Source organism: Drosophila guanche, unplaced genomic scaffold, assembly GCF_900245975.1.
Source record: "Drosophila guanche unplaced genomic scaffold, DGUA_6, whole genome shotgun sequence".
In the NCBI taxonomy this organism is placed as follows: domain Eukaryota; kingdom Metazoa; phylum Arthropoda; class Insecta; order Diptera; family Drosophilidae; genus Drosophila; species Drosophila guanche.
Window position 1 is genome coordinate 3,892,071 of NW_022995751.1, and position 24,142 is coordinate 3,916,212.

Consider the following 24,142-nt stretch of genomic DNA (forward strand, 5'->3'; position numbering starts at 1 on the left):
TTGATTTGACAATCCTCAGATGTTTCGTGTTGCATGTGAGCAGAGCTATGAGGTATGCAACAAAGTGATGTGTGTGTGTGTGTGTGCCTCGAGATTGGTTTTCTTTCGGTGTCTTGTGTGTGTGTGTGTGTGTGTGGGTATAAACTGCGATGTCGACACTCGTTGCAGTGCCAGCGGTTGCTGCAAAGTATGCAATAAAATCTCGCATTGTTTATGTGCAAGGCTGGAAAGAGAGAGGGCAGAGAGACAGAGAAAGAGTATGAGAGAGTGTCCGGGACAGGGGTGTGCTGGCGGAGACGACAGTGAGGTAGGCTAAGGCAACCAACAGTTGACTATTTGTTGCATGTACTCGCACCACCACTCACCACTCGCCGAGAGCAGAGCACCAGCGAGTGCGCTCTCCCGAGCCGAGCACTTTCCACGTCGTTCCCTCTCTGTCTCTCAGTCGATTTCAATTCACAAAACATTCGACAAGTGCAGAGTGAAACAAGTTGTTGTTGCTGAAGCGAGCAGCCAAACAACGAACAGGCGAAAAAAATTAAGCCATATATTCAATAACCCAACCGCAAAACAGAATCAATCCAATTCGGTGGAAAATAATCCTTTTCCCACCATGTGATAGCTGCAAAAAAAAAAGTGACCAAAGTGTGTTCGATACTGAGGAAGGGAGCGAAAGCGGAACCAGGCAAGAATCGCATACCATGAATGGGAATCTCAATTGGAATCGGAATCGGAATCAGGATCCGAGTCGAATCCGAGTCAGAGTCAGAGTCGGAATTGCAATTGTCGTCTCTGCATTTCCTAAACAATGGCAACGAGTGTATGCGCCATTTTTAAAAGTGGGATAGGGATAGATAGTTTCGTGTCCATGTCCGTGTTCGTATTCGTGTCCGTGCGTGTGCGCCTTCCTTCCAATGAATGTGGAAGTAACTTTGGAAGGGAGTCCTTCCTCTCGCTCCTTTCGTGGCTGCGTGGAAAAGCTACGTACTGGCACTGCCAAACCACGTATAGCCCGTGCAATTTAGTGCAAAAAGTATAACAATTTATCAATTAAGTGTAATCAAGTGTTGCAAATCGCCGACCCCTCTGCCCCATGTGGCATGCCAACCCAAACGCCTGCAATATCTGCTGCAACCTGCTGCCCTGCCACGTCCGTGTGCTGTCTTGCGCCTCGGTTTGGGTTCAGTTGACGCTGATTGCACGGCGGTTTCTGCATTTATAATGTAAATATTATGGCTGCCAACCACCGCAGGAACTTGTTTACAATTTTCACTCGCAAATCGGCATTTAAATTATGCAATTTTACGAGGAGTGCAGTTGGTGTTTCGGTTGGTGGTGTGTTTGCTGCATAGTTTACAGCGTATTTACTTTAAATTGAAGTGCGGATTCCAGTCTGACATTTGCATATATGGATTATTTTACGATAGAAAAACGACAGAGGGACATTCGTGGGTGCGTGGAGGATATACACGGTGCTGGTAATTGGATGCGCTCAAGAGTAATGAGATGATTAAGGGAGTAAATGCAGCGATTAGTTTTCACTTACTTTGCAGCTTGCACTCTGAGAATGTTCGATTTTAAGGTAGTAAAGAGGAAAGTGAGGAAACTGTTCGCCATTTATCAATTTTGTATGAAGTTCAAGCGAAACGCAGACATGAGAACACATTTAATACATATCTTATGAACTTACTTGCTTCTTTATTATTTCCCTTTCTTATTTGTCCCTTTGGGGAATCTGCAACGAATATTCGTACTTATATTTGTTCGTAAATGGGGGCTGCTCTTTGTCTGCAGTCCTGCCAGTGAGTAAATCTAATATAATTTACTTTCATGTCTACTCCTTGCAGAACCTTGATTGTAGCGGCAGAAGCAACGGCAACGCAACAACGAACGCAAAATACCTTCAATTGTGGCAAAAGTGTGTGTTTGGCCAGGCCAGCGAGCGCACAGAAAGTTATATAAGCGGCAAAGAGAAGGCTAGAGAGGTGTAGAGGAGGCTGTCGAGGATGCCCGCCAGTCGCAGCCGGCACGCCAAAGGACACGATTCCAACAATACCAAAGAGCAAGCAGAGCCATCAGCGGCAGCAGGAGCAGGATCAGGTCCTGGAACTGCAACTGCAGCTAGAACTAAAGCCGGAGCAGCGCTACTCTCAAGGCAACTCATGTCAATGTCAAAGTTGAAGCATAACTAGTTGGAGGAGGAGGAGGAGCAAGGAGCAAGGAGCTAGGAGCAAAGCTAAAGCATTTTACTGCAGACGACGCTGGAGTCGATGTCAAAGAAGGTTGTGCTATATCTACATAGTAAATACAAAACAAATTTAAAACATAAGCAACAGAAACGGGCTTCAGGAGCAGCCAGAGGATCCCCCACACAAGCCCCAGAAAAGGAATCCGAACCGAGAGTCAGAGTTAGAGTCAGAGTCAGAGCCAAAGCCAACACACAAAATATAAGTGCAGACCGACCCTGAGGTGTGGGTTGTCTGGTGCACAGGCAATTCTAGAGATTTGATCCGCCAGGCGGCCAAACTGGCAACTGCCGGCAGACTCGGGGAGCGGACACGGGAAAGGAGACGAAGACGGTGACGGAGTCAGAGTCGGAGTCGGCCCACAAGGAGAGAGCAGAGCAGAGCAGGCACCATGTCTGTGGACTTTATACTGCCCAATCGGAACAAGATACAAACGATTGCCTACGCGAGTGCCAGCAGAAAGTATGCCGCTGCGGCATCCCCTGCCTCGACCGGATCCGGAAGCAACAGCAACGGCAGCAGCAGCAGCAGCAGCAGCAGCGAGCTGCAGAGCTGGCGGCGACCGAAGCCGAGAAACGGCAGCAAACTGAGGCTGGAGGACAGGTCCTCCTCCTCGGTGCTGCGCAATGCCAATGGGAATGGAAATGGAAGTGGAAACGGGAGCAAGTCCTCGCTCAAGTCGCTGGCCAAACGCTCCTCCAGATCCCTGCTGAAGCGTGAGGTAATCGAGCTGGAAGACGAGGATGATCGGAAGGAGGGAACTGGCGGCGAGGAGCAGCTATGCGAGCACTTGGAATGGTCCGCCGCCCAGTCCCTGGTGCAGATGACCTCCTCCAAGCAGGAGAAGCAGCGTCGCCTGGGAGGGGGCACATCGGGAGGTGCTAGCGGCACCACAGGAACCACAGCGGCAGCCACAGTCTCCGCCTCAGGTATGTGTGCAACAGTTGACCACTTTTCGGTTTCCGTTTCCGTGTTCCTTTAGTCCTTACTGCCACTGCCCCTGCCACTGTCCACGGGCAATGGTTGCCCTTTCCCCTCCTCCGTCTAGCGGTCGCCAAGCCATTCATTGTTCCATTTATGGACTTCCCCTAGTGGGGCTCCCCATCTCCCATTCCCCTTGCTCTGGTGTTCAGCCTTCCTTTCTTCTGGTGGCAGCTTGCCCTTTCCTATTTCCTTTCCCACCTCCCCCATTCCCCTTGGAAAGTTGCGTCACAACAATGTGAACAGGTGGCTGCGACAATTTGTGTACTCGTATTTATTTTTAGTAGCCAGGTTTTGCCTCACTCCCCTCCCCTCGTGCTCACTCTGGCGTCCATGGGCCCCAACCAAGAAGCACTCTCAACCATTTTATGACCCCCCACTTTGGCCACTGGTCGTCGGTCCTCGTCCTTCACGGTGCCCTGTGCCCTTTTCCCCTGCGCAACAGTCAGCTCAGCTCCTCCCCCCTCTTCGATATGCGCTCGTGTTTGACATTGTCGCCGTTAGCTAATCTTTTTAGCGTATGTTGGCATTTTCCATGTTTGCGTTCGCTTTAGCCCTCGCCTTTTTGCCCCACTCTCCCTCCCACCCTTGTTGCTTCTCCTTTGCCTACTTGTCGCTGTGTAGTTGCTGTTGCTTTCGCTGCTGCTTGTTGCTCTTGACAAAGGCACAGAAGAGGAAGAAGGAGAACAGAAGAAAAAGAAGAGGCAAATGCAAACACGAAAGCGAACAAGCGGCGGCATTGACTGCCAGTATAGGAAAGGGAAGGGAGAGGGAGGAGAAGGAGTGTAGAAGAGGTCGCGCGTCGTCTTATCGATTGAGAAACTGTAAACGTAACAGGTCAACCTCTGCGGCAGCAGCAGCAGAAGCACAAGCAGCCGCAGCGTAATGGGAAAATATTGCGTCAGCGTCAGTGGGCTCATAAAATAACCAAATGTGCAGTTATTTATGTATGGGTATTGCATATTTCGCTTGCCCATCCCCTCAATCTCCACACCATCTGTGCTGTTACTCTTATGCTTTATTTTCTTCTTGGCGCTTTACACAAAACAAACACACACACACACACATGTACACGCACAAAATAAATCAAATGCAGATTTGCCGGTGCTTTAAAGCGATAGAGAGGGATAGCGACACCCTCAACGTTTCTTCTTAGCTGTTAATCCCCTACTCCACTCTTACGCTTGTGCCGAAAAGGGAAAGATAGAGAGTCTGCAATTTCGGGAACAGTAATTCTCTGCCCGCTGTGTCGATCGCTGTTTATTCAATTTCACAATTTTCGCAATGAGCATTTTAAACATTTTAACGCTTTGATTTGCCTCTGTTAGTTAAGTGCTTTGTGGTGTTGAGAAGTGTTATTTGAACAGTACGTCAGCCAACACTGGGATGCCGGAAGCCGGTAGTGCTTTCTATCCGCAGCCATGTGTTGCAGGTGTGACATTTCTGAGAAAAGCCTTTTACCAGGCAACCCTACTTTGAGCAACTTTTTTCACAGCTGATTCCAGAAACCCTTTGAACATGTTTTCTGGAACATCTATGGTATTTGGCGAACCCCAAACTGAGCCCTTGGATTGTTGGTTGAGAATTTTGGTAAATTTTGTAGCTGCGGCATCCTGCAATAACATATTTTCCACATTTCACAGTATCGGTGCGCCGTCCAGTGGCCGCCGGGCGGGCCCCGGCCGAGGACGGAAAGGTGATCTTCTATGCACCGCCAGCCAGTGCTTGTGGTGCTGCGCGCCAGCCGGAGCCAATGTCCGTGAAGCGCCAGCGCGAGCAACAAGTTGCGGCGAATGCCTCCGCAGCGGCCACGGCCGCTATTATTTACCGCGGACGCAGCGCTGAGGAGACGGAGGCCGCCCACGATCTGCTGTCGCTGTCCCAGAGCCTGCCGCCGCTCATTCCGCCCTGCGTGGTGACCATCATGAAGCAGGAGCAGGAGCACCACAAGTCGTCGGCGGAGCACTTGCCAATTATGCAGGAGATCTCGAACGCTTCCAACAAGTCGCTGGCCACATCGTCGCAGTCGAACATCCGATTCATCGGCAGCAGTTCCTACGACATGATGAACGGAGCGCCCGAAGCATCGAACAGCTGCTCGCCACTGACGCCGCCCAACTCCGATCACAGCTCGGATGTGGACATCGACATGTCTTCCTCGTCCGAATCCGGCCAGATGCACTGGGGCAAGCAGCCGCACCAGGCGCCACAGCAGCAGCGGGCCTCGGCCCTGAAGATGTGCCTCAACATGTTGGACGGGCGCACGAAGGCCAGCAAGGCAGCGGCCGGCAAGGACCGGGAGCAGCTGCACCAGCGTCCAAAGAGCTCCAGCAGCTCCAATGCATCGGGCGGCGCAGTAAGCAGTGTCGCAGGCGGACGTGCAGCCACTCTTGCCGATGTGGCAGCAGCAGCTGGAGTTGTATCCAGTGGCAACGGGGAGAATTATGCCAAGCGCAAGCGCGGATGCTACAAGTGCTCCGAGTGCGGCAAGCAGTACGCCACCTCCAGCAACCTGTCGCGCCACAAGCAGACGCACCGCTCCCTGGACTCACAGTCGGCCAAGAAGTGCAATACCTGCGGCAAGGCATACGTGTCCATGCCGGCCCTGGCCATGCACCTACTAACGCACAAACTCTCGCACAGCTGCGACATATGCGGCAAGCTCTTCTCGCGCCCCTGGCTGCTCCAGGGCCATCTGCGCTCCCACACCGGCGAGAAGCCCTATGCCTGTGTCCATTGCGGCAAGGCCTTCGCGGACCGCTCCAATCTCCGCGCCCACATGCAGACGCACTCTGGCGACAAGAACTTCAAGTGTCACCGCTGCAACAAGACCTTCGCGCTCAAGTCGTATCTGAACAAGCACCTGGAGTCGGCCTGCCTCCGGGATGCGGGAGCCATAGGGCAGGGCAAGGGCGATGACTATGACTGCGATCTGGACGACGAGGACGAGATGATGGGCAAGCACGATCAGGACGAGTTCGACGGCGATGAGATGGACAGTGATGAGACTAGTCAGGATATTGAGGTGGCTTAGGCGGCCGTCGGCAATGCGATGGATACTGATGAGACTAGTTGGGATATTGTGGTGGACTGAGGCAGCAGCCGAGGTTGGCCACAAGACTCCTCGTTTACCTTAATATTAGATACTTTATACCAGAACCCTATAAGCAATATTCGAGCACCCTTATCAAATTAAAAACGATAAAAACCAAACAGGAAGGAGAGTAATCGAAGGTTATAATTCAAATCAGTCAACTAGCAGCTTACTAGCAGAGTAGTTCGGACGGAGGATGGAAGACGGATGGATGGAAGATGGATCTCAACTCAATAGAATGTTCTCAACAGTTATATACATATACATATATATCTACTTACTTATTATCTGACCTTTTCCGGGCTACTTCTATAGCGGGACGAGCGAGAAAGAGAACATGGAGGAGGAGTCTTTCCGAGTTGCAACTTTTACAGAATTGAACAACAACCAAAGATAAACAACAACACCAAAAGCAACAGCGACAAAAGACAGACCGACAGACAGAAGAGCATAACGGAAGGGAGAACAAAACAAACGGAAACAAAAAGGAAAAAACAAAAGGTTTAAGAAAGAAATCCAAAACGTAACTTATAGTAAAAATCTGACACAACGAATATTATGGAACATAAGTAGAAATTCTATATATACACAGATCAAATAAGCATATATACAGAATGGAAGGGAGAAAAGGAGGGAAGGAAGGAAGAATGGAGGAGGAGAAAGGGCAAATTATATATATATACATATGATCTATATGAACTACGAGTATTATAACATAGCGAGCAGAACCAATTTGCATGTTTTTTGGTAATATCTACTTTAAGGCATCGTTTTAGGGCTCTAGAGTTTACACACACACACACACACACACACACACACACACACCCCTTACCGCATCCATACATACCTAGATGTACGAGTATTACGAGTATTAGTCTGTATTCAAAGAGAACTTTCTCGCTCTCTAACTGCAACCACGCCACCCCCACACGCCATTCGAAGAGGACAGATGGACAGTAGAACAGTTAAAACAGTTGAACAGATGGACGGCTCACTTTCAAGTCTAGCAAAATAAACAATTAGTGAACTTATAGCACTTCCTGTAACTCCCTATATCTCTCTCGCTCTTAGGCTCTTTTTAAATATTGTACTCAACGATCAAAGATTAGCAATTGGAAATCGGATATACTCTCAGCAAGATGTAGTCGGACGAAGGACGAAGGACGCAGAGGCAGAGGCACAGAAGAACCATTTTAAAACTGCTAAGGCAAACTTTACACTCTAACCCAGTTTAAGATGGGTATTACTTCCATATTATGCTCTAACTCGATAAACAAAAACTACTTCAATTACTTAGAAATGATTAAAATTAATGAGAAAACAATTTAGAAACATATCACAAGGACAATACTTAAACATAACTAAAAAAAAACAAGTACATTCAAAATATAATATACATAATTAAAAAAAAAAAAAAATATAACAACAACAAAAATAATGATTATGAAAGAAGCAAAACCCCATTCAAGGCATTCTCATACACAGCAGCAACAAAGTACTTACGGTATAGTTATTTTATTACTAGCATTAGAACCAAACCAACTCGTGTATATACATGCAAGATTATATTAACAATTTTATACAAAACCCCCCCAGTCCCCTCCCCACGCCATTCCCGCCATACCCACACAGAGGCAACCCCCACTTTGGCCCAGCCAAAGGTTTCTTATGGACAAGAACAATCCTTCCCTTCCCGCAAAACTAGGATAGCAGCCCCCCCCCCCCCCCACAAGTTTTGGGCGATGATTATGATGATGATAGAAGTAGAAGACGCACTTGTAAAACAAATGATAACTAAAAGCAATTCCAAAGTTAAGTGACATAGTTTTTAAAGATATCACATAAGGAAACCAAGAAAAAAAAACAAGACAAAAACAAAACAAAACCAAAAAACAAATTTGTAATTCTATAACAAAATCGAGAAGTATTGATATATACACAAAAAAAACATGTATTTATTTTACGCGTAGATTTTATTCTGAAACCAAAAAAAGCAAAATGGGCAACAGACCGAAACCAAAAGAAAAACAAAATAAACAAACAGAAAAACAAAACAAAGCCCATGTAAACAATTTAATTAAATTGTCAATTACAATTATTTCTTAATTTAAGAAACGATGAATGAGGCGGACGCGATAGACGTTATTTTTTAAAGCATATATATACACATATATATACATATAAACAAATATATTTAAAAAAAGAGGCAGTTTTATATCGAAAATTAATAATAGTAAAGGCAGAATAGCAACAAAATATTGAAAACCATTCGAACTTAATTATACAACGAGCAAGAAAACATTAATTATAGATCCAAGCCCACACAAATAAAAAAAAAACAACAACTTCAGAGATACACACACGCAACACACAAACACAGACACTGACAGGACACACCTCCAGTTTATATATAGATTATATATAAATAAAAACATGAAGGAAAGAGGATAATTATTACATCGTATCTACATACGCGCATGTACTTATTATACACATGTAGATCCGTAGATATGTCGCATGTCGTGTGGTGTCGCAGTCTACACAGCCGCGTCAAATCGGTACATCGGCGGAGCATTAGATTTAGACCAGAGAGTGCTATGTGCATTGTTTAGAGATCGTGTTTATGCATGGCTTTATTGATGATTATTGATAGCGTTTTAAATAGCATTAAATGCCTATATACACATAAGCAAACCAGAACAACAAAAACCAAAAAGAAAGAAGATAAAGATATAAAAACAAAAAAAAAGTATAAGGAATTCCATTGAACCGTAGTGGTAACAATTATGTGATTTGCAATTTTACATTCAAAATATATATATGAAATAATTACGAGTATATATAGATTATATATTGAGGCAAGCGTTTAATTGATTTATTTATGAGTAAGATTTATTTATACACATTATACACCACAAAACGAGAAACTAAAAACCAAAAAAAACAAATGAGAAAAACTTACAAAAAAATGTGAACAATGATGAGGAGAAGCAAAGCAAAACTTAAGTATTTTTACACCGAAACTTTGTTTTTGTGTTTGGTTTTTTTTTTTGTAATGTGGCAAGTTGAACCCCCCAAACCCCTTAACCTATACCCCTTAGATACCACAAACAGATACCCCCGAACACTCCTGCAATATTCAGTTAGAAATCCCCAAAAAGCACACAAAACACACACAGACACAAACAAGTGAATAATTTCAAGATCAAAGACACCAATTCAATTCGGATTATTATACAATAAAAGGGAAGCTAATCGAAACAGAATGAAGGAGGAATATTGGTTAGGGAGAGATATTTTATAAAAAACGACAGACAAAACACTGAGAAAAGGGGGAAAGTGAAATGAAATGAAATGAAATGAAAGTGAAAGAATAACGTAAAGATATTAATTTATATATTCATATATTAGAGATGCAAAAAGACTTGAACAGTTATATATACATTTAAAATTGCAATATATTGTATACTTCATTCAAATATATATACATACATACCATACATACACACATATATCGTATACACGGAACGTACATATGTGTATACATAGTACTTAACTTATTTACATATTGTATATGCTTACAGCGAACCATAAACTTAACATAAACCGAATGCCCAATAGGAGTCCCTCAAGTATCAGTAACTCGAGATCAATTCTTACAATTGTAATTGTAACCCAATGACCACTTGGCAGGAGCGAGCATGTCGATCCGCCTGCCCTACAGGAATACTCGTATATAGATAATACATACCACATAGAAATGCATGCAGAAAACACACCCCGCACACACTTTTTTCCTTTTGATACTTAGCATTTGTTCTTGTTCTAATTTTAGTTAGAGAAAGCCAGCCAGCAGCAGCAGCAGCAGCAGCAACAAGCAAAGCAACAAGCAAAGCATTACATAGTTTCAGCTTTCGTAGGAGTTAAATAATCGAACTTTACCTAGATGAACCGGGACTAGCCAACAATGCTCACTATACTTACTTGTAAAACCTATACCTATGCCTAAACCTTAACCTTAACCCTTACACCTACACCTACACCACCTCCCTAAACACTGACACACTCTCTGAACACAGTTTAAGCAACAACACTAACCGACATGCATAACCATACGATTTGATGGCTAATATGTAGCGTATATAACCTATTATATCCCAAAATGAAAAGCTTATCCACTCTTAAATTATTATACACAAGAATTAACAAAGCGAAACGAAGCAAAAGAATCACAGCATCCACTATGGAAGGAAAAGAAATACGACAAAACAAAACAAAGAATAAACGCCACACGAAACATAATATCTACAAATAAAACAAAACCCCGACTCCTCAAAAGATTTAAACCAACAAGAATGGTACTAATGGAGATGGTATATAAATTAGATACATAGTTATAAAAGCTACACCCACACACTAGTGCAGCCATGTAACTATTTTTAGAGCCTCGGAAATAAACATACATAATATACATAAAAATATTAAATAAACGACAGAGAAAAACAGAAACAGTTGCCAAGAGTTTTGTTATTTGACAGAGAAAAGGTTTAAGTAAGTATGGAAACGGATTAAATTGCACAAACTCTATTTTGGGAGGACTCTTCTCACCCCTAATGGGCTTTTCTGGTCTAATTTCTAGTACTAATTCCTGTGCTGTGAGCGCTTCCAATGGTGCTTAATGAATGTTCAGAGTCCACTCTGCGATTGCCTCCATCCTGATGGATTCTATCAACTCAATTGGCATTAAATGCGATAGTTGCCGAAAACTGGTACGTAAAAGTGCACTTAAATGGCTGGGCGTGGACAAACATTTTACATTTTGTGCCCACAGCCAGCCGAGTGGCGGCCACTCGTTGTTTTGGGGGCAAGTTGATGCTCCACAACTAATAAACTATGCATCGCTGCTTTAATTCGATTGGAGCACGGGCACACATGAAGCTTAGTCAACAATTCCCCGCCAGCACTTGGGGCACATAAATATATGTACATACATACAATACATTATTGAATTGTGTATAGAGGGGGCTAAGTACAGTCGTGCTCTGCCGAGTATTCGTATTCACAGACAAGTGGCTCGGCATGTGGAGTGTGTTTAAATGAAATTGCTTGATTCGGCATAAACATATTTACTCTGTTGAATATTTGCTCAACAATTTGATTCGAAATACGCTGTTGTAGGGCTCGTACCCATGCCCTGTGCCCTGTGCCCTGCCCTTACAAAATCCCAAAATCAAAATGGAACTGTATCAAGGACGCGCTCCAAACGGAACAATCGAAGCAGGCAAACAAGTTCAGGCCTGCTCCAGTCGTACCCATCACCCATCACCCAACACCCATTTCCGTTTCCCCCAACCCAAAGCCACTTGCATTCAATAGCGTAATCGTAGTCTGATAGACGTACTCGTGCTCTTGTGTTGTCGGTGGCGGTGCACCCACACCCACACCCACCCGCGGCATTCATCTACTACAGATGTCAGCAATTTCTCGATTTGAATACTCAACAAAAACGAAAGTGGGCAAACAATTCCAACGCGCAAAAAAAAAGACGAGCCGTCGCAAATGGCTTCTCTAACGACCCAATTAATTTGAAACAAGAAGAAAAAAAAAAGAATGTTTGAATTTGGAGTGTGGCAGCAGCAGCAAAGGAAGTTGCACGAAGGGTGGCTGGTGGAACGCCACAGGCCACTAAATGTTAGGTTAGAACCCCACACCCACACCCACACCCACACCCACACCCACGCCCCACTTCTTCGCAGCCCCGAAAGCTTTTTATGCGCACCGCCACAGCTTGAAAAGTTTGCCGACACCGCCGACAGCTTCATTACCAGCCATCATCGGAGCCATCATCATTCTGAGCCCCTGCCTCTGGCTCTGCCTCTGCCTCTCACTCTGCCGCTTCCACACGACTCTGATGCTGCCTGCCCCTGAAGCTTCGGCTGCCGCTACCCATGAGTAATTTGCCAAGCAAAAGTTGATTGTGGCGAGTCGGATTTAAGCCCAGCTGCTGACCGATCTATCTTGAGTCGAGAGTCTGGAGTCACGTCGATCGCATGCCAAAAGCACAGCCACAAAAGAGTCAACAAAATACAGACATGGCCAAGAACAGCCTCATCGTTGCAGCTCTCGCACTGTTGGCCCTCTGCAGTGTCATTCAGGGTAAGTCAACTGAATGCATTTGTTTGCTTTAAATATTAGCACTAAATGTGATTAAACAGATTTATGAGGTGCGGGCGGGGATACATCTGTTTTGAGAATCTCATTTCTATTGTTTGTGGGGCGAGCCGAAACAGGTTTTTCGATGATTTCCCTTGCCGCGCCAGAATCGCCACTGCCTCTGGCTCAGGGGCGTAGTTTGCACAGTTGCACAGGGATCGGTTCGTTGGCGAGACCAAACGACAGAGTTCTTGGCTCGTTAGTCATAATTACGCTTTGCCGTGATTCAAGGCTTCCGGGTGTATGTCATAGCCAAAAGCAAGAGATTAGCCAACTGATAATAAGAACAGCAACGACAACAGCGACAAGCGACAGGCGACAGTAACCGCAACGGCGAAATAATTTAATGGCTTGTAATTAAATGTTTTTTCTTAGCGGCGCCCTATCAGGAACTGGAGCCCCGCAAAGGTCATGTGCCCGTCTACATACGCCACGGGAATGAGCCGCTGAGCGACATTCATCCCGGTCTGGCCGAGGCCTTCAAGGAGGAGGGTCAGTCCAAGGCACTCGCTGCAGAGGTAAGACATAAACATACATAGACTAGCGCTCTCTTTACCATGATTTATTCCACACAGAGTCTGGTCACAGAGATACCCGAAGCGGCAGCCACAAACTCACCAACGACAGGCGCGCCAGAGAGGAGCTCGACAGAGTCGGATATTGCCAGCTTTGAGGCCATCAAAGCCCAGGCAAAGGAGTAATGCAATTGAATAAATACAAAATTGTTGCTAAACTTCTTTAGTTTACAAGTTAATTCCATCAAATAAAACCCCATAGACAAGGCAAACTTTAAGCTCTAGTGATGAAAAGTGTCTCTAAAAGTAATTAAATATTTGTGACAAAAGTGGAAATGGAAACAAAATCAAAGAAGATATTCCAATTTCCCATTAAAGTAAATATATTTCTGTAAAATGTGCATTGGAGCATCTGCCAGCTCAGAGCTTGTGCATCGACTTTCATCACTACTCCTCTGAGTGTCGTGTCTGCCGTGTTTAAATGAATTTCCGACTCAAAGTCAAAGTCGAGTCCCAAGCTCGTTAAGAGCTGCACAAGTTTCACACATTCAATGGAAATTATTTGGGTCCTTTCCTTGGCTGCGTCTCCAATTCCGTCGCCGAAATCGCCTTAGAGCTTTGTGTGTGATTTACTTGTTGGGCCCATTAGGGAGTGGAGCGGGTCAGACGGGGCCAAAGGACAGCAGCAAGTGCAGAGGCAGGAGCGGACAGGAAGTGAAGGGATTCTGGGTGCTGGCTGCTGGCTGCTGCCTGCTGGCTGCTGGAAGCTGTGGCGCAATCGTTTGTAATTAATATAATGGCAACGGCTGTGTGGCAATGACGATGGCAAAGTAAAACTCCAAAATGGCCTACACACGTTGCGGTCTTCGTCTCCGTCTCCGTATCCGTATCCTTGGAGATGTGGTGGTAGCTGGGAGGCAGATGGGTTGGTGCTTGGTGCTTGGGGCTGGTTACGAGTTGAACTGGGGACTGGGTGATTGGGGGGCGATCACAAATTGTTGTTTCATTGTCTCTGTGTCGACGCGAAGGCTGTCTAACGAGCAATAAAACTAAATACATACACATAAAGTTAATTATAAAAGGGCAAAAGGAAATGGAAGCGGCCAGACCATTGAGCCTGTGGATGCAAGTGATGGATTAACCGAAATGGAGCAGCGGCCCCAGCAATCCAATGCGGACTATCTGCAGACGAAATCAGCGAAGAGCGAACCCCAACGAAGGCTGCAATCAAGAGGGCATTAAAAGCAGGATGGAAAAAAAGACCAGAAGAGTAGCTGCGAGAAAAAAAGGCGATGAAAACTATGCGTAGTAAAAGCGAGTAGAGTTTTATGGGGCATCCTCGTTTAAGGAACTGCTCCTGAATTTAAATTCAGCCAGCACACACACACACACACACACACAGATACGAACACCTACACACGTACAGACCGGGGAACGAAAGAAAGACGAACAAACGGACAGACAGACGGACAGAAGGATGGGATGGGATGGGATGGCTTGCTCAGGTCCGCTGTCCGTGTTCTTGTATCATTGTGTGCGTTCGAGCGCATTCAACCTCAAAATGAATAATTGCATATGCTTCAATGATTTGCGACTTTATTCGAACGCCACGGCAAAGCTCTCCACGAGCTGGGCTGCTCACTCGCTGCCAATACTTTAAAGATACTGCCACATCCTTGGCCCCACTCTTTGGTTAAAGGCCAAGAGTTCAATTGCACAAAATAGACAGCAGAGACAGCAGAGGATAGGACACCGTTCCATTTCCATTCCCATTGCTGGCTAATTTGAAAATTGTTCGCTTAATTGCGATGCTGCTCCAACGAGCGCTTAAACAATAATCGAGTTAACGATTATGTGAACGATTATCGCCATTTTTACACCACTGCCAATACTAAGGATTATTGGCTGCCCATTAACAGGAGCTGCAATTCCAATCCCCCCACCATACGACACTCGACTGGGTTGGCTCTTCACTTTATTGGGTATAATGTGCACACATTTGCAGATGTTTTTGCTCCGGGGGCTGCTTCTCGTGCAGATATCAACCCAGTAAATTGCCCAAAAGGCCGCCACCGGTGCCGCCTCCGGTGCCGCCGCCGCCGCCGGTGAGTCCTGGCAGGGAAATTAGATTGCCCAGCAAGGGGTTTCCATTCAAGTTGAGAAGGCAGCTGTCAAAGCATTGCAAAGTTTAGTATATGAAAGAGTTCACCTGGCTAGTGGCAGGAGAGAGCGGGAGAGCGGATGTTGCCACTTACCGCAGATCCAGACGAATGACGTACTGACAGGCCCACTCCCGAAGGCACTGCAAATGCACAGCACACGGCCAGGCTCGATTTGAATATTGCCAATGGATTTGGTTAATCTGCACTTACCCGTAGCGTTTCGGGTGATGGCTTGGGGCAAGTGCCACCAACACCACCACCACCACCACCAGCACCACCACCACCACCACCGCCTAGTAAACCACCTCCACCGCCACCATGCTCCGGACTCTTGACGGGCGTAGGAACAGGCACAGGTACAGGTACAGGCACAGGCACGGGAACTGGAACCTTAATCGGAGCTGGAGGCTGTTCCCAGGGATTCTAGTTACTCAGATATTACAGGATCAAAGAGGATCAAACAGGATCGAGCTTACCGTGTGTGCCGTTGCCAGGGCGATGAAGCCCAGCACAGCCAAAGGTAGCAGCAATTTACTCATATCAGCTGTAGTCAGAAAATAACTATCCACTGATACGGATGCACAGCCTGACAGTCCATTATATAGCCAGTCCACAGATGTTTCAATGACCCACATGGGACAGATCCACCCGCGACAGCGAACAATTGCTGGAGCTATCAATGCACGACCCACATCTGAATGGCTCCAAAATGACTCCCAAGAAAATCGCAAGAATTTTTAAATTCAATTAAAACTGTGTGGAATACTCTTTGGCTGAACGTTTAAATTGTGTAAAATGTAAATTTAACTCGAGAAATCGGAATCTATGGTACAATCATCTGAAGTCTGATTCTGCGAATGGTGAGCCTCGTGGTGAGCCTTCTTTACAACATCCGAATCCTCCAGCAGATGCACGGGCTCGATGCAGCTCTCGTTGGCACACCCAATGAACGGGCAACGGACATACTTCTTGCGCTTGATCACGGCAAAGACGGTTTTCCTTTCGTAGTAATGTTTGCAAATCTTATTCTGGACAGGCTCGACAATAACCCGTGTGGTCCATGGATCCTTGAAAGTTGAAAATGTTTCTGAGACAAACTCGACTTCATCGTCGCTAGACTCAGCTCAACTGTTATTGGTCTAGAAACACTTTCGCCGGACGCACTGCTAAGTGACACACGATCGTGGGATTACAATGCTCTGATTCAGATAATAGTTTTTACCTCATTCTTCTTGATTTTCTTGAAAGAAACTAAACAGCGAACACTTACTCGACAATAAACAAAACGAAACTGAATGCAGCGCATTGAAGTACGAAATGACAGGAAGTATGGATTTCAAAAGCCTCCTTGTGGACAAGCAAAATGAAAGGCAAGGCACTTTGGAATTGATTCTCTATGTGTGTTAGGTATATTTCAATTAATTTGATAATCGTAAATATTTTATTTATTCGTCATGCAAACGATGTACAATTACATAAATAGGTAGGTTCATTTCAATTTCAATTGTTCTGTGGTTGTGTTTTCGTTTGTTTCTGTTTTTGGCAACTAGTTATAACTATGCACATTGCAAGAACTAATTGTACAATAATTCATCTAATAATACCATTCGTGTATAAGAGTAATATGAACGATCGGTTGTTGCTATTTGATTACGATTACGAGTAAGTAGTACAATATCAATATCAATGTCAATATAAATTTTTAAATATAAATATCAATGGTGTGTAATTGAACTGCCATCCAGCATGCAGCAAAGGAGGAGAAACGCACATTCAATCCATTCGTAGCTCTGAACTCTGAACGTTGCCGTTGCCGTTGCCGTTTCCATTGTACAGGTAGGTGATTTCTAATCATTTTCTATTACACTTGAACTTGAACTTGACTTGACTTTTGAGCCCTCTGTTTATGCATTATTTTAGTATATATTATTTAAATATAGTTTTGTATGTATTGTTGTATTCGGGGTGTTCATTGCAAGAGACAAAATACTCGCTAAGAATCTTGAAAACAATCCTGAAAGTGCTGCTCTTCTATCAGTGCAAATGGGCGGCCACCTTCTTGCAGTTGCACAGCCACTTGATGATTCGCGCATTCCGCTCCACAATCGACGGCGGTTCCGAGGGTCGATAGGTCTGTGTGGTCTGCGGCTGTGTCTCGGTGCTGTCCGGCAGCCGCATCGAGTCCACGGTGCTCACGTCCGAGAAGAACACCGTGCTGGAGTCATCGGAATCGGTCTCTGGATTGTGCTGCCTGCGCGGCTGACTGTAGATCTCGTGGAACGCCTCATCGTTGAGGCCCAGCCGATCGAAGAACTTCTCCAGCTCCGAGATGCTGGCATTCAGCGCCTCGCGCTCCATCTCCATGCTGTGGGCGCTGGCATAGCTGGCATCTGCCGAGAAACCTTTGGGAAAGAACACATTCTCGTGATCCACGCTTCCCCGATGCTGCTTGTAGGCAGCCAAAATACCGACACTGGGTCCGCCCATCTCCACGCCGCTGCTGTTGATGGGCGATGTGCGCGGCTGGGGCTGCACCGGCAGTCGGTTGCGGTTCTTGAAGCGGATGCAGCGCTGCCGCTTGAACTGAATGGGCGGTGGACTTATGTCGTCCACGGAGGGCGCCGAGCCGGGACTCTGCACCAGGGAGCTCTGCGAGTGATTGATGCTCGTGTAGCCCTGCGAGCTGGTGTGCAGCTGCTGGCTGGAGGAGCTCGAGTAGCGCGGCGTCTGCGTCTTCATCCTCGGCGATGGCGGTGTGGGTGTGTAGTCATCCTGGAAGGCCTCCGGCACCTCTGGCGTGGGCGTAAAGTTGATCAAGTAGTCCGAGGCAGCCGCATTGTCATAGCCACTCAATGGCGCCGTGTCCTGCTTGCAGCGGCAGTCGATGCACTCGGTGTTTCGGCCATTCAGCGACGGATAGTCCGCACCCGGCGTCACGTAGCCGCAGTAGGAGTTTGCACTGTGCTGCGTCGAGGAGCCGCTGTCGCGCCGCGTGGCCGCCACCAGGGTGCAGCAGTTCTTGATTGTGCCACTGGCCGTGCCCACATTGGGCTCCCGCTGCCGTTCGCGCTTGTAGCAGGGCTCGCTGCGGTGCGTGTAGTGGCCGGAGCTGCCGCCCGAGTCGCGATTGATGGAGGACTCGCCGGCAGACTTGATGGAGCGATTGCCACGACTGCAGCAGCTCAGTATCTCGCTGTGCGGCGAGTGCCGACTGATCTGCGTGTGCAGATCCGGCAGTGACTTGTGGCTGTTGATGTTGAAGTCCCCGCCAGCGTACGGAGTTCGCTCCTCCGGCGCATGGGGCACCTCGTGCGAGTGCGAATAGGAACGCTGGTAGTTGTACCTGTAAATGCAGTAAATCTGAGTATAAATTCGACCTCTGCCATGGCTCTCGACTCACCTGTAGCGATCGTTGTGGGCTTGTCCCGACTTGGCAGCATACTCGGCCGGCGGACTGATTGGTCTGTAGTTCTCGGTTAGCACGAGCGGCTCCTCGCCGCCGCTGTTGTACGCGGATGAGTCCCGCCCATAGCCGTGCGATGGTATGTAGAGGGGTGGGGGTATCCTCAGGGCACCGCCTGGCCCTGCGCCGCCCTCGTCCTCCCCATAGTCGGTAGGCAGCAGCTCGGCACTGCCGTCGTTCAGTTCGTGCCGCCGCAAGGTGCCGCCATTTCTCTCCTTGACGGCCTCCGAGCCGAGCAGCATGCGCAGCTTCTGCTGCAGCAGATTGTTATTGACAGCAGCGCCCCCGCCCCCAGCACGACCATGGGCCTGGCCATGACCGTGCCCATGGCGATTGTGGTGGTGCTGCTGCTGCTGATGCGGATGATGGTTGTGCATGTACTGCTGGGCCTGCTGCAGCTGCTGCTGCTGGTGCTGTTGCTGGCGGGACAGGCTCATGTATCGGCGGTCCTCCAGCTCGTCGTATGCCTGGGAGTTGTAGTGACCACCGCCATGGCCGTGACCGTGCGCCTCCTCCGGGCGTCGACCCCGCTTGGAGCCGGCAGCATTGTTGCCGCCGTTCCGATAGCTCGACTGCTGCAGCCGCTCGAAGACCGCATCCGACTTGATGTAGAACGGCTTGGACTCGGCCAACAGTTCCACCGCAGACTTGCGCTTGCTGTAGTGCCTGCCGCCGTGATAGAAGGCGGCATGATGGCCCCAATAGCTCCGACTTGCAGCTGCCGTTTCCGGCAGCGCAGATGCTGACAACGGACGCTGGCCGGAGGACATGTAGATGGGCCCGTTGCCGTACGCACCATCGCTGGGCATGCTCACGCCCATGCCGCTGCCAAATATCTGCTGGCTGGTCGCGTACAGCGTCTGGCTGGCCGTCCGCGAATACTTGGGCACGGTGGTGTACATGGCAGGGCCCGACGAGGGCGTGGACCCGTGATGGGCGCCCGGCGAGCTGCTGCCATTGCAGGAGCGCTGCCGGGGACTGCTACAGCCATGGACCACTGCGGCCATTCCCAGGCAAACGTAGCAATCCGCGTGGCCTCCACTGGCAGGCAGCCTTGAGCTCTCTCACAAGGTGTCACTGTTGCTGTCACCTGCTGCTGTCTCCTCCTCCTCCTCTGCCACTGCCTCTGCTTCTGCTGCTGCTGCTGCGTCTCGGCCTCCACTGGGTTGAGACTCCGACGGGGGCTGGGGCATGCGCAGTTGTAGGCGTGATGCGTATACTGAAATTACAATACATTAATTTTCAGCTCAGCCCCAGTCTTGCACTGCACTGCTCTCAGACCCAACCAAAAACCAAGCCAAAAATGAGGACTCGACATGCACTTAGAGACCCGGAGACAAGCGCTGGCATGGCTGTCTTCCACTCTAGCTGGCGTGCCTTTGGTCTATTTACCTGCGGGTTATTTATAGATACCCCAGATTTGGTTTTATCCTCAGCAGACTTTTCACTCTGCTAAGCAATTCGTAGGCCACCACCAATCCTCAACTCACTTTCTGTTCACACTTTGTCAGCACTTTAGTGGGCTAAGCTTTGAATTCTTGGAAGAAAACACTTAAAAACACGAAAAACTCACCAGGCAATACGAAAATTCCTTCAGTCTCGGCCTGCGACGGTTGCAAGGTCCACTACATTGTGCCTCTTTGAATAACAGATGTTGTACCACTTCCACGCGTTCCGTTCCCACAGCCAAAGCACAATCATGCGCCCAGCAAGAGAACAGAAGCCTAAAGCTGAAGCTGGTCCATGCTTTTGCTAGATGCGGCATTTGTGGGGTAAATGGAGAGACTCCATGCACTGAAGTGCTGCATATCAACAGCTTAGATGTAGTCATTACTGAACCAGGGAAACCATTGCGAAATTAATCAATTTTCAATTAAACACATAATTACCTCATAAAATCATCTTTATGCGCAGCGTGTGGACACTGCAAAGCCAAACCCTGTTGAAAATATCACAAAGAGCGCACACTTAAATAACCGTTGGAAAGCTCACTCAAAGCCACTAGGAACTTTTGAAAGCGACAAAAGCTTTGGCCAGAACTTTAGCAGCACAAAACACATGAACACGCTCAACAGCAAGCTGCGACGGCAATCATTCCTATTCTAACGCTGCTTCCGAGATGTCCGCTGGAAAAATCCCGTACGTTAAGCACAACAACGGCACACAGATCCAAGCCATTGGACTGGGAACCTACACGGTAAGTGTAATGTATAAAGTGGGCTGGGCCCACGTCAACGGTGATCCGTCTCCACTAACGATCAGTGCACTAACAACGCTTATCGGTCGAGAGCGAGCGCAGATGCCAAAGGCGTACAGTTGTATATCTCACTTTTAAATGACTTTCCAATTGTCCGGCAGTCGTTGGGTGGCGATTGCGAGCGCGCAACGTTGCATGCCATAGATGTGGGCTACCGACACATAGACACCGCCTTCTTCTACGAGAACGAGAATGAGGTGGGCGCGGCCGTCAACAAGAAGATAGCCGAGGGTGTCATCAAGCGCGAGGACATACACATCACCACAAAAGTAGGTATCCTTTGCATACAGTGGGTGTTACAGTTTAACCCAAATTGACACTGACTTTTTCTCTAGCTTTGGTGCCACTTCCATGAGCCGGAGAGGGTGGAGTATGCCTGCCGCAAGACTCTGCAGAACTTTGGCCTGGAGCACGTGGACCTGTACCTGATGCACTGGCCCTACTCCTACGTCTATCGCGGCGACAACGAAATGATGCCCACAGATGCCAAGGGCGAGGTTGAACTGAAGTAAGATTTGGTTATATCAAAACATATCCTGAGGTTGGCACTTACCCTCACTTCTTTGTTACAGCGACATTGATTATCTGGACACCTGGCGTGCCATGGAAAAGCTGGTGGAGCTGGGCCTCACCAAAAGCATCGGCGTCTCCAATTTCAATTCGGAGCAATTGACGCGCCTGCTGGCCAACTGCAAAATCAAGCCAATCCACAATCAGGTGAGTCGCTTGCGGTTGGGCGGTTGGATAACACTTACTGAAACACAACCACATCTGCCTGCACAGATCGAATGTCATCCCGCACTGAACCAGAAGAAGCTAACGGCTCTGTGCAAGCAGCACGGCATTGTGGTCACCGCTTACTGCCCGCTGGGCAGGCCCGATCCGGCAAAGAAGACGCCCAACTACATCTACGACGCCAAGGTGCAGGCCATTGGAGATAAGTACAAGAAGTCCACGGCACAGGTGGTGCTCCGCTATCTGGTACGTACTCGTATTTCCCCAGACATGCAACAGCTGATTCTGATTTCCTTTCTGCCCTTCCACAGATTGAAATTGGCACTGTGCCGCTGCCCAAGTCCTCCAATCCGAAGCGCATTGAGGAGAACTTTAACATCTTTGATTTCAAATTGGATGCCGCTGACCATGCCGTCCTGGACACATACAACACTGGCGAGCGTCTCATTCCTATGGAGCATGCCATTAAGAGCAAGAACTACCCCTTCAATATTGAGTTTTAAGCTGAAAAATCATTTAAATTGTTGATATTAAACTGTTAACTAAAGATTGATATACTAACACATATACTTAAACACGCCACAGCCTTATCATTTTAGTGATCGCAAGTTAAACTTGCCAACGAGAGAGAGAGCTTTTCGGCCAGACTTCCGTGCTCTGAAAATAAACCAAAACGGGATGGAAATTTCCACTCAATCAAACACACCACCCCATGCCCACACACGTGCTGGTATTTATTTAAACACAGACAGTCTGATGGACTTGTCTAATATCAAATACAAACACACCACCATTATGTATTAGTAAAACTTAAGCAAAAAAGAAACAATTTTCTGATTTTGTTTTTTTCACATTCTTGGCGCCCCAGCAATCAGCTGATAGTGTGGCCAACTATAAGTAGTTGTCAGAGCGCTGCCAGACTGGTGGATAAGGCTGGTCCATCAGCTGTTCGCAACAACAAACAACAACAATTTAATAAACAGAAATTTCACAACAAATCACATCATGTCCTGAAACACCACATCACTGCACTGAACATTACGTGGACGTGGAAACCAAAGCGGTGTAGATAGATAGAGTCATCCGTCCATTCCGTCCAAGTCTGCCTACCCAAAACCCCAAATCAAAGTAGAGCAACGACTCCCGGCTGAGGCTGCACTGACAACAACACGAACAAACCTCAAACAATCGATGCCCCACTGCCACATAATGGTCTATATGCGAATTGTGCTGACAACCTTGGTGACCGTCACGTGCCTGCTGGGGGATAACTTCGTGGAGCTGACCCAGCATCCGCTGCTGAAGGCCCTGGCGGACAATGCAACGCACGCGGCCATCGGCGCCCTCACCGGCATCGCCTTTTCGATGCAATTCTACGAGCGGACCACGCAACTTTTCGGCTGGATATTGATTTTCACCTGTTTCGTTGTGTCATCGTTCATTGACTTGGATCACTTTGTGGAGGCCCGTTCGCTGTACCTGGAGGTGAGTGGCCACCCAAAGGGCAAACTCTTTGATTGAATTTCGTTTGTTCCTTGCAGGATGCCACCAACCTGTCGCGTCGTCCGTTCCTACACTGCTCCAGCATCATTCTGGTCATGTTGCTGTTCTACATGTGCACCGCGTGCCTGAACTACTTCCGCACCAGCCTGCTCCTGGGCGCACTGCTCTGTGCCTTCATCACACATCATACGCGTGACGCTGTGCGTCGCGGCTACTGGATGTGTCCCATGGGACACACGGATCGCGTGCCGCAGGTGGCCTACATCCTAATCACGATCATGACGCCCCATCTGCTGGGCTGTCTGCACGCCCTCTGCCGCAGCGTTTTGGTGCTCAACTTTTTGGGGCAATACGTGAAACTAAGCGAATGCAATTACCGCGGTGGACCCGGGTCGGGGTCGGGCTGTTCGAATGCCAACTATCGGTATATGCAGGTGTAAGGGGATTAGGGGAAACCTTTGTGATACGACAACGTAATGCGAAATCATCGAATGGTGAAGGCAAATGCTTTGTAGGCTTCAAGCGCATTAGAGATTAGCTTTAACATTGGATCAGCTAGAAACCAAATACTTCCACACTACAGGACACAATTTTAGACACAACTACAATTAGTTTTTATTCGAGTACCTTTTGGGGAATTCATTGATTCCCGTCCAATTGATATTATGATATACTTTTTGTCCATTAACTAGCGTAGGTTTTTACTAGACTCTAAATACAGATAATATCCGAATTGTGATATTTAGTTGATAGTGAAAAAAATAGTGTAACGACGAGCATAGCGCACAACAAATCAATTTTCCACTTCCAATCTTGACTTTGTATCCGTAGCAGGCAGGCTCTAGTATTATGTATTTAAGCCATTTTAATCTAATAAATCCAAATAATTGCCTTAAACTAAACCGCTGTCTCATCAGGCTTCGAATCACGGCCAACCGAACCATTAATCCTATTGATTTCTGCTCACCTCAGC

At 47.4% G+C, this 24,142-nt stretch overlaps 6 protein-coding genes across 9 annotated transcripts; 4 read left to right on the forward strand and 2 right to left on the reverse strand.

Annotated features, from left to right (window-relative positions):
- Positions 1-2,422: 2,422 nt before the first annotated feature.
- Positions 2,423-6,440, forward strand: LOC117587375 (transcriptional repressor scratch 1). Of its 3 annotated transcripts, XM_034278025.1 has the most exons (3): positions 2,423-3,175; positions 4,871-6,261; positions 6,323-6,440. In XM_034278025.1, the coding sequence occupies exons 1-2, from the start codon at positions 2,638-2,640 to the stop codon at positions 6,259-6,261; spliced, it is 1,929 nt and encodes a 642-aa protein (XP_034133916.1). In that variant the 5' UTR covers positions 2,423-2,637; the 3' UTR covers positions 6,323-6,440. The 3 variants fall into 3 exon arrangements, with proteins under 3 accessions (XP_034133916.1, XP_034133915.1, XP_034133917.1); XM_034278024.1 differs by having other exon boundaries at positions 2,424-3,175; positions 4,871-6,440; XM_034278026.1 differs by lacking the exon at positions 2,423-3,175 and adding an exon at positions 4,730-4,800 and having other exon boundaries at positions 4,871-6,440.
- Positions 6,441-12,328: 5,888 nt separating this feature from the next.
- On the forward strand, positions 12,329-13,333 carry LOC117587379. The gene is made up of 3 exons (XM_034278030.1): positions 12,329-12,477; positions 12,910-13,052; positions 13,110-13,333. The coding sequence occupies exons 1-3, from the start codon at positions 12,372-12,374 to the stop codon at positions 13,233-13,235; spliced, it is 375 nt and encodes a 124-aa protein (XP_034133921.1). The 5' UTR covers positions 12,329-12,371; the 3' UTR covers positions 13,236-13,333.
- Positions 13,334-15,090: 1,757 nt separating this feature from the next.
- Positions 15,091-15,750, reverse strand: LOC117587378 (RNA-binding protein cabeza). Its single transcript, XM_034278028.1, has 4 exons — positions 15,688-15,750; positions 15,422-15,634; positions 15,305-15,351; positions 15,091-15,217 (listed from the first exon to the last, which is right to left on the reverse strand). The coding sequence occupies exons 1-4, from the start codon at positions 15,748-15,750 to the stop codon at positions 15,091-15,093; spliced, it is 450 nt and encodes a 149-aa protein (XP_034133919.1).
- Positions 15,751-16,629: 879 nt separating this feature from the next.
- Positions 16,630-20,472, reverse strand: LOC117587373 (filaggrin). 2 transcript variants are annotated; one of them, XM_034278022.1, is made up of 4 exons: positions 20,248-20,472; positions 20,067-20,187; positions 18,612-19,893; positions 16,630-18,554 (listed from the first exon to the last, which is right to left on the reverse strand). In XM_034278022.1, the coding sequence occupies exons 3-4, from the start codon at positions 19,679-19,681 to the stop codon at positions 17,246-17,248; spliced, it is 2,379 nt and encodes a 792-aa protein (XP_034133913.1). In that variant the 5' UTR covers positions 19,682-19,893; positions 20,067-20,187; positions 20,248-20,472; the 3' UTR covers positions 16,630-17,245. The 2 variants fall into 2 exon arrangements, with proteins under 2 accessions (XP_034133913.1, XP_034133912.1); XM_034278021.1 differs by lacking the exon at positions 20,067-20,187.
- Positions 20,473-20,725: 253 nt separating this feature from the next.
- On the forward strand, positions 20,726-22,213 carry LOC117587063 (aldo-keto reductase family 1 member B1). Its single transcript, XM_034277504.1, has 6 exons — positions 20,726-20,871; positions 21,033-21,200; positions 21,267-21,439; positions 21,504-21,648; positions 21,715-21,912; positions 21,978-22,213. The coding sequence occupies exons 1-6, from the start codon at positions 20,794-20,796 to the stop codon at positions 22,167-22,169; spliced, it is 954 nt and encodes a 317-aa protein (XP_034133395.1). The 5' UTR covers positions 20,726-20,793; the 3' UTR covers positions 22,170-22,213.
- A 426-nt stretch (positions 22,214-22,639) lies between these two features.
- LOC117587445 (transmembrane protein 267) lies at positions 22,640-24,066 on the forward strand. The gene is made up of 2 exons (XM_034278129.1): positions 22,640-23,151; positions 23,208-24,066. Exons 1-2 carry the CDS (start codon positions 22,858-22,860, stop codon positions 23,607-23,609), a joined length of 696 nt encoding a protein of 231 aa, XP_034134020.1. The 5' UTR covers positions 22,640-22,857; the 3' UTR covers positions 23,610-24,066.
- The last annotated feature ends 76 nt before the right edge of the window (positions 24,067-24,142 follow it).

Excerpts from the sequence above, each read along its gene's own strand:
- LOC117587375 (XM_034278025.1), top strand. The coding sequence starts at position 2,638 with ATGTCTGTGGACTTTATACTGCCCAATCGGAACAAGATACAAACGATT. Across the intron at positions 3,176-4,870 it reads AGCCACAGTCTCCGCCTCAG|TATCGGTGCGCCGTCCAGTG; the intron begins GTATGTGTGCAA and ends CACATTTCACAG.
- LOC117587379 (XM_034278030.1), top strand. The coding sequence starts at position 12,372 with ATGCCAAAAGCACAGCCACAAAAGAGTCAACAAAATACAGACATGGCC. Across the intron at positions 12,478-12,909 it reads CCTCTGCAGTGTCATTCAGG|CGGCGCCCTATCAGGAACTG; the intron begins GTAAGTCAACTG and ends GTTTTTTCTTAG. Across the intron at positions 13,053-13,109 it reads CCAAGGCACTCGCTGCAGAG|AGTCTGGTCACAGAGATACC; the intron begins GTAAGACATAAA and ends TATTCCACACAG.
- LOC117587378 (XM_034278028.1), bottom strand. The coding sequence starts at position 15,750 with ATGAGTAAATTGCTGCTACCTTTGGCTGTGCTGGGCTTCATCGCCCTG. Across the intron at positions 15,352-15,421 it reads CATCACCCGAAACGCTACGG|TGCCTTCGGGAGTGGGCCTG; the intron begins GTAAGTGCAGAT and ends GTGCATTTGCAG. Across the intron at positions 15,218-15,304 it reads GTCATTCGTCTGGATCTGCG|CTGCCTTCTCAACTTGAATG; the intron begins GTAAGTGGCAAC and ends ATGCTTTGACAG.
- LOC117587373 (XM_034278021.1), bottom strand. The coding sequence starts at position 19,681 with ATGGCCGCAGTGGTCCATGGCTGTAGCAGTCCCCGGCAGCGCTCCTGC. Across the intron at positions 18,555-18,611 it reads GCCCACAACGATCGCTACAG|GTACAACTACCAGCGTTCCT; the intron begins GTGAGTCGAGAG and ends CTGCATTTACAG.
- LOC117587063 (XM_034277504.1), top strand. The coding sequence starts at position 20,794 with ATGTCCGCTGGAAAAATCCCGTACGTTAAGCACAACAACGGCACACAG. Across the intron at positions 21,201-21,266 it reads ACATACACATCACCACAAAA|CTTTGGTGCCACTTCCATGA; the intron begins GTAGGTATCCTT and ends CTTTTTCTCTAG. Across the intron at positions 21,649-21,714 it reads TCAAGCCAATCCACAATCAG|ATCGAATGTCATCCCGCACT; the intron begins GTGAGTCGCTTG and ends CTGCCTGCACAG.
- LOC117587445 (XM_034278129.1), top strand. The coding sequence starts at position 22,858 with ATGCCCCACTGCCACATAATGGTCTATATGCGAATTGTGCTGACAACC. Across the intron at positions 23,152-23,207 it reads CCCGTTCGCTGTACCTGGAG|GATGCCACCAACCTGTCGCG; the intron begins GTGAGTGGCCAC and ends TGTTCCTTGCAG.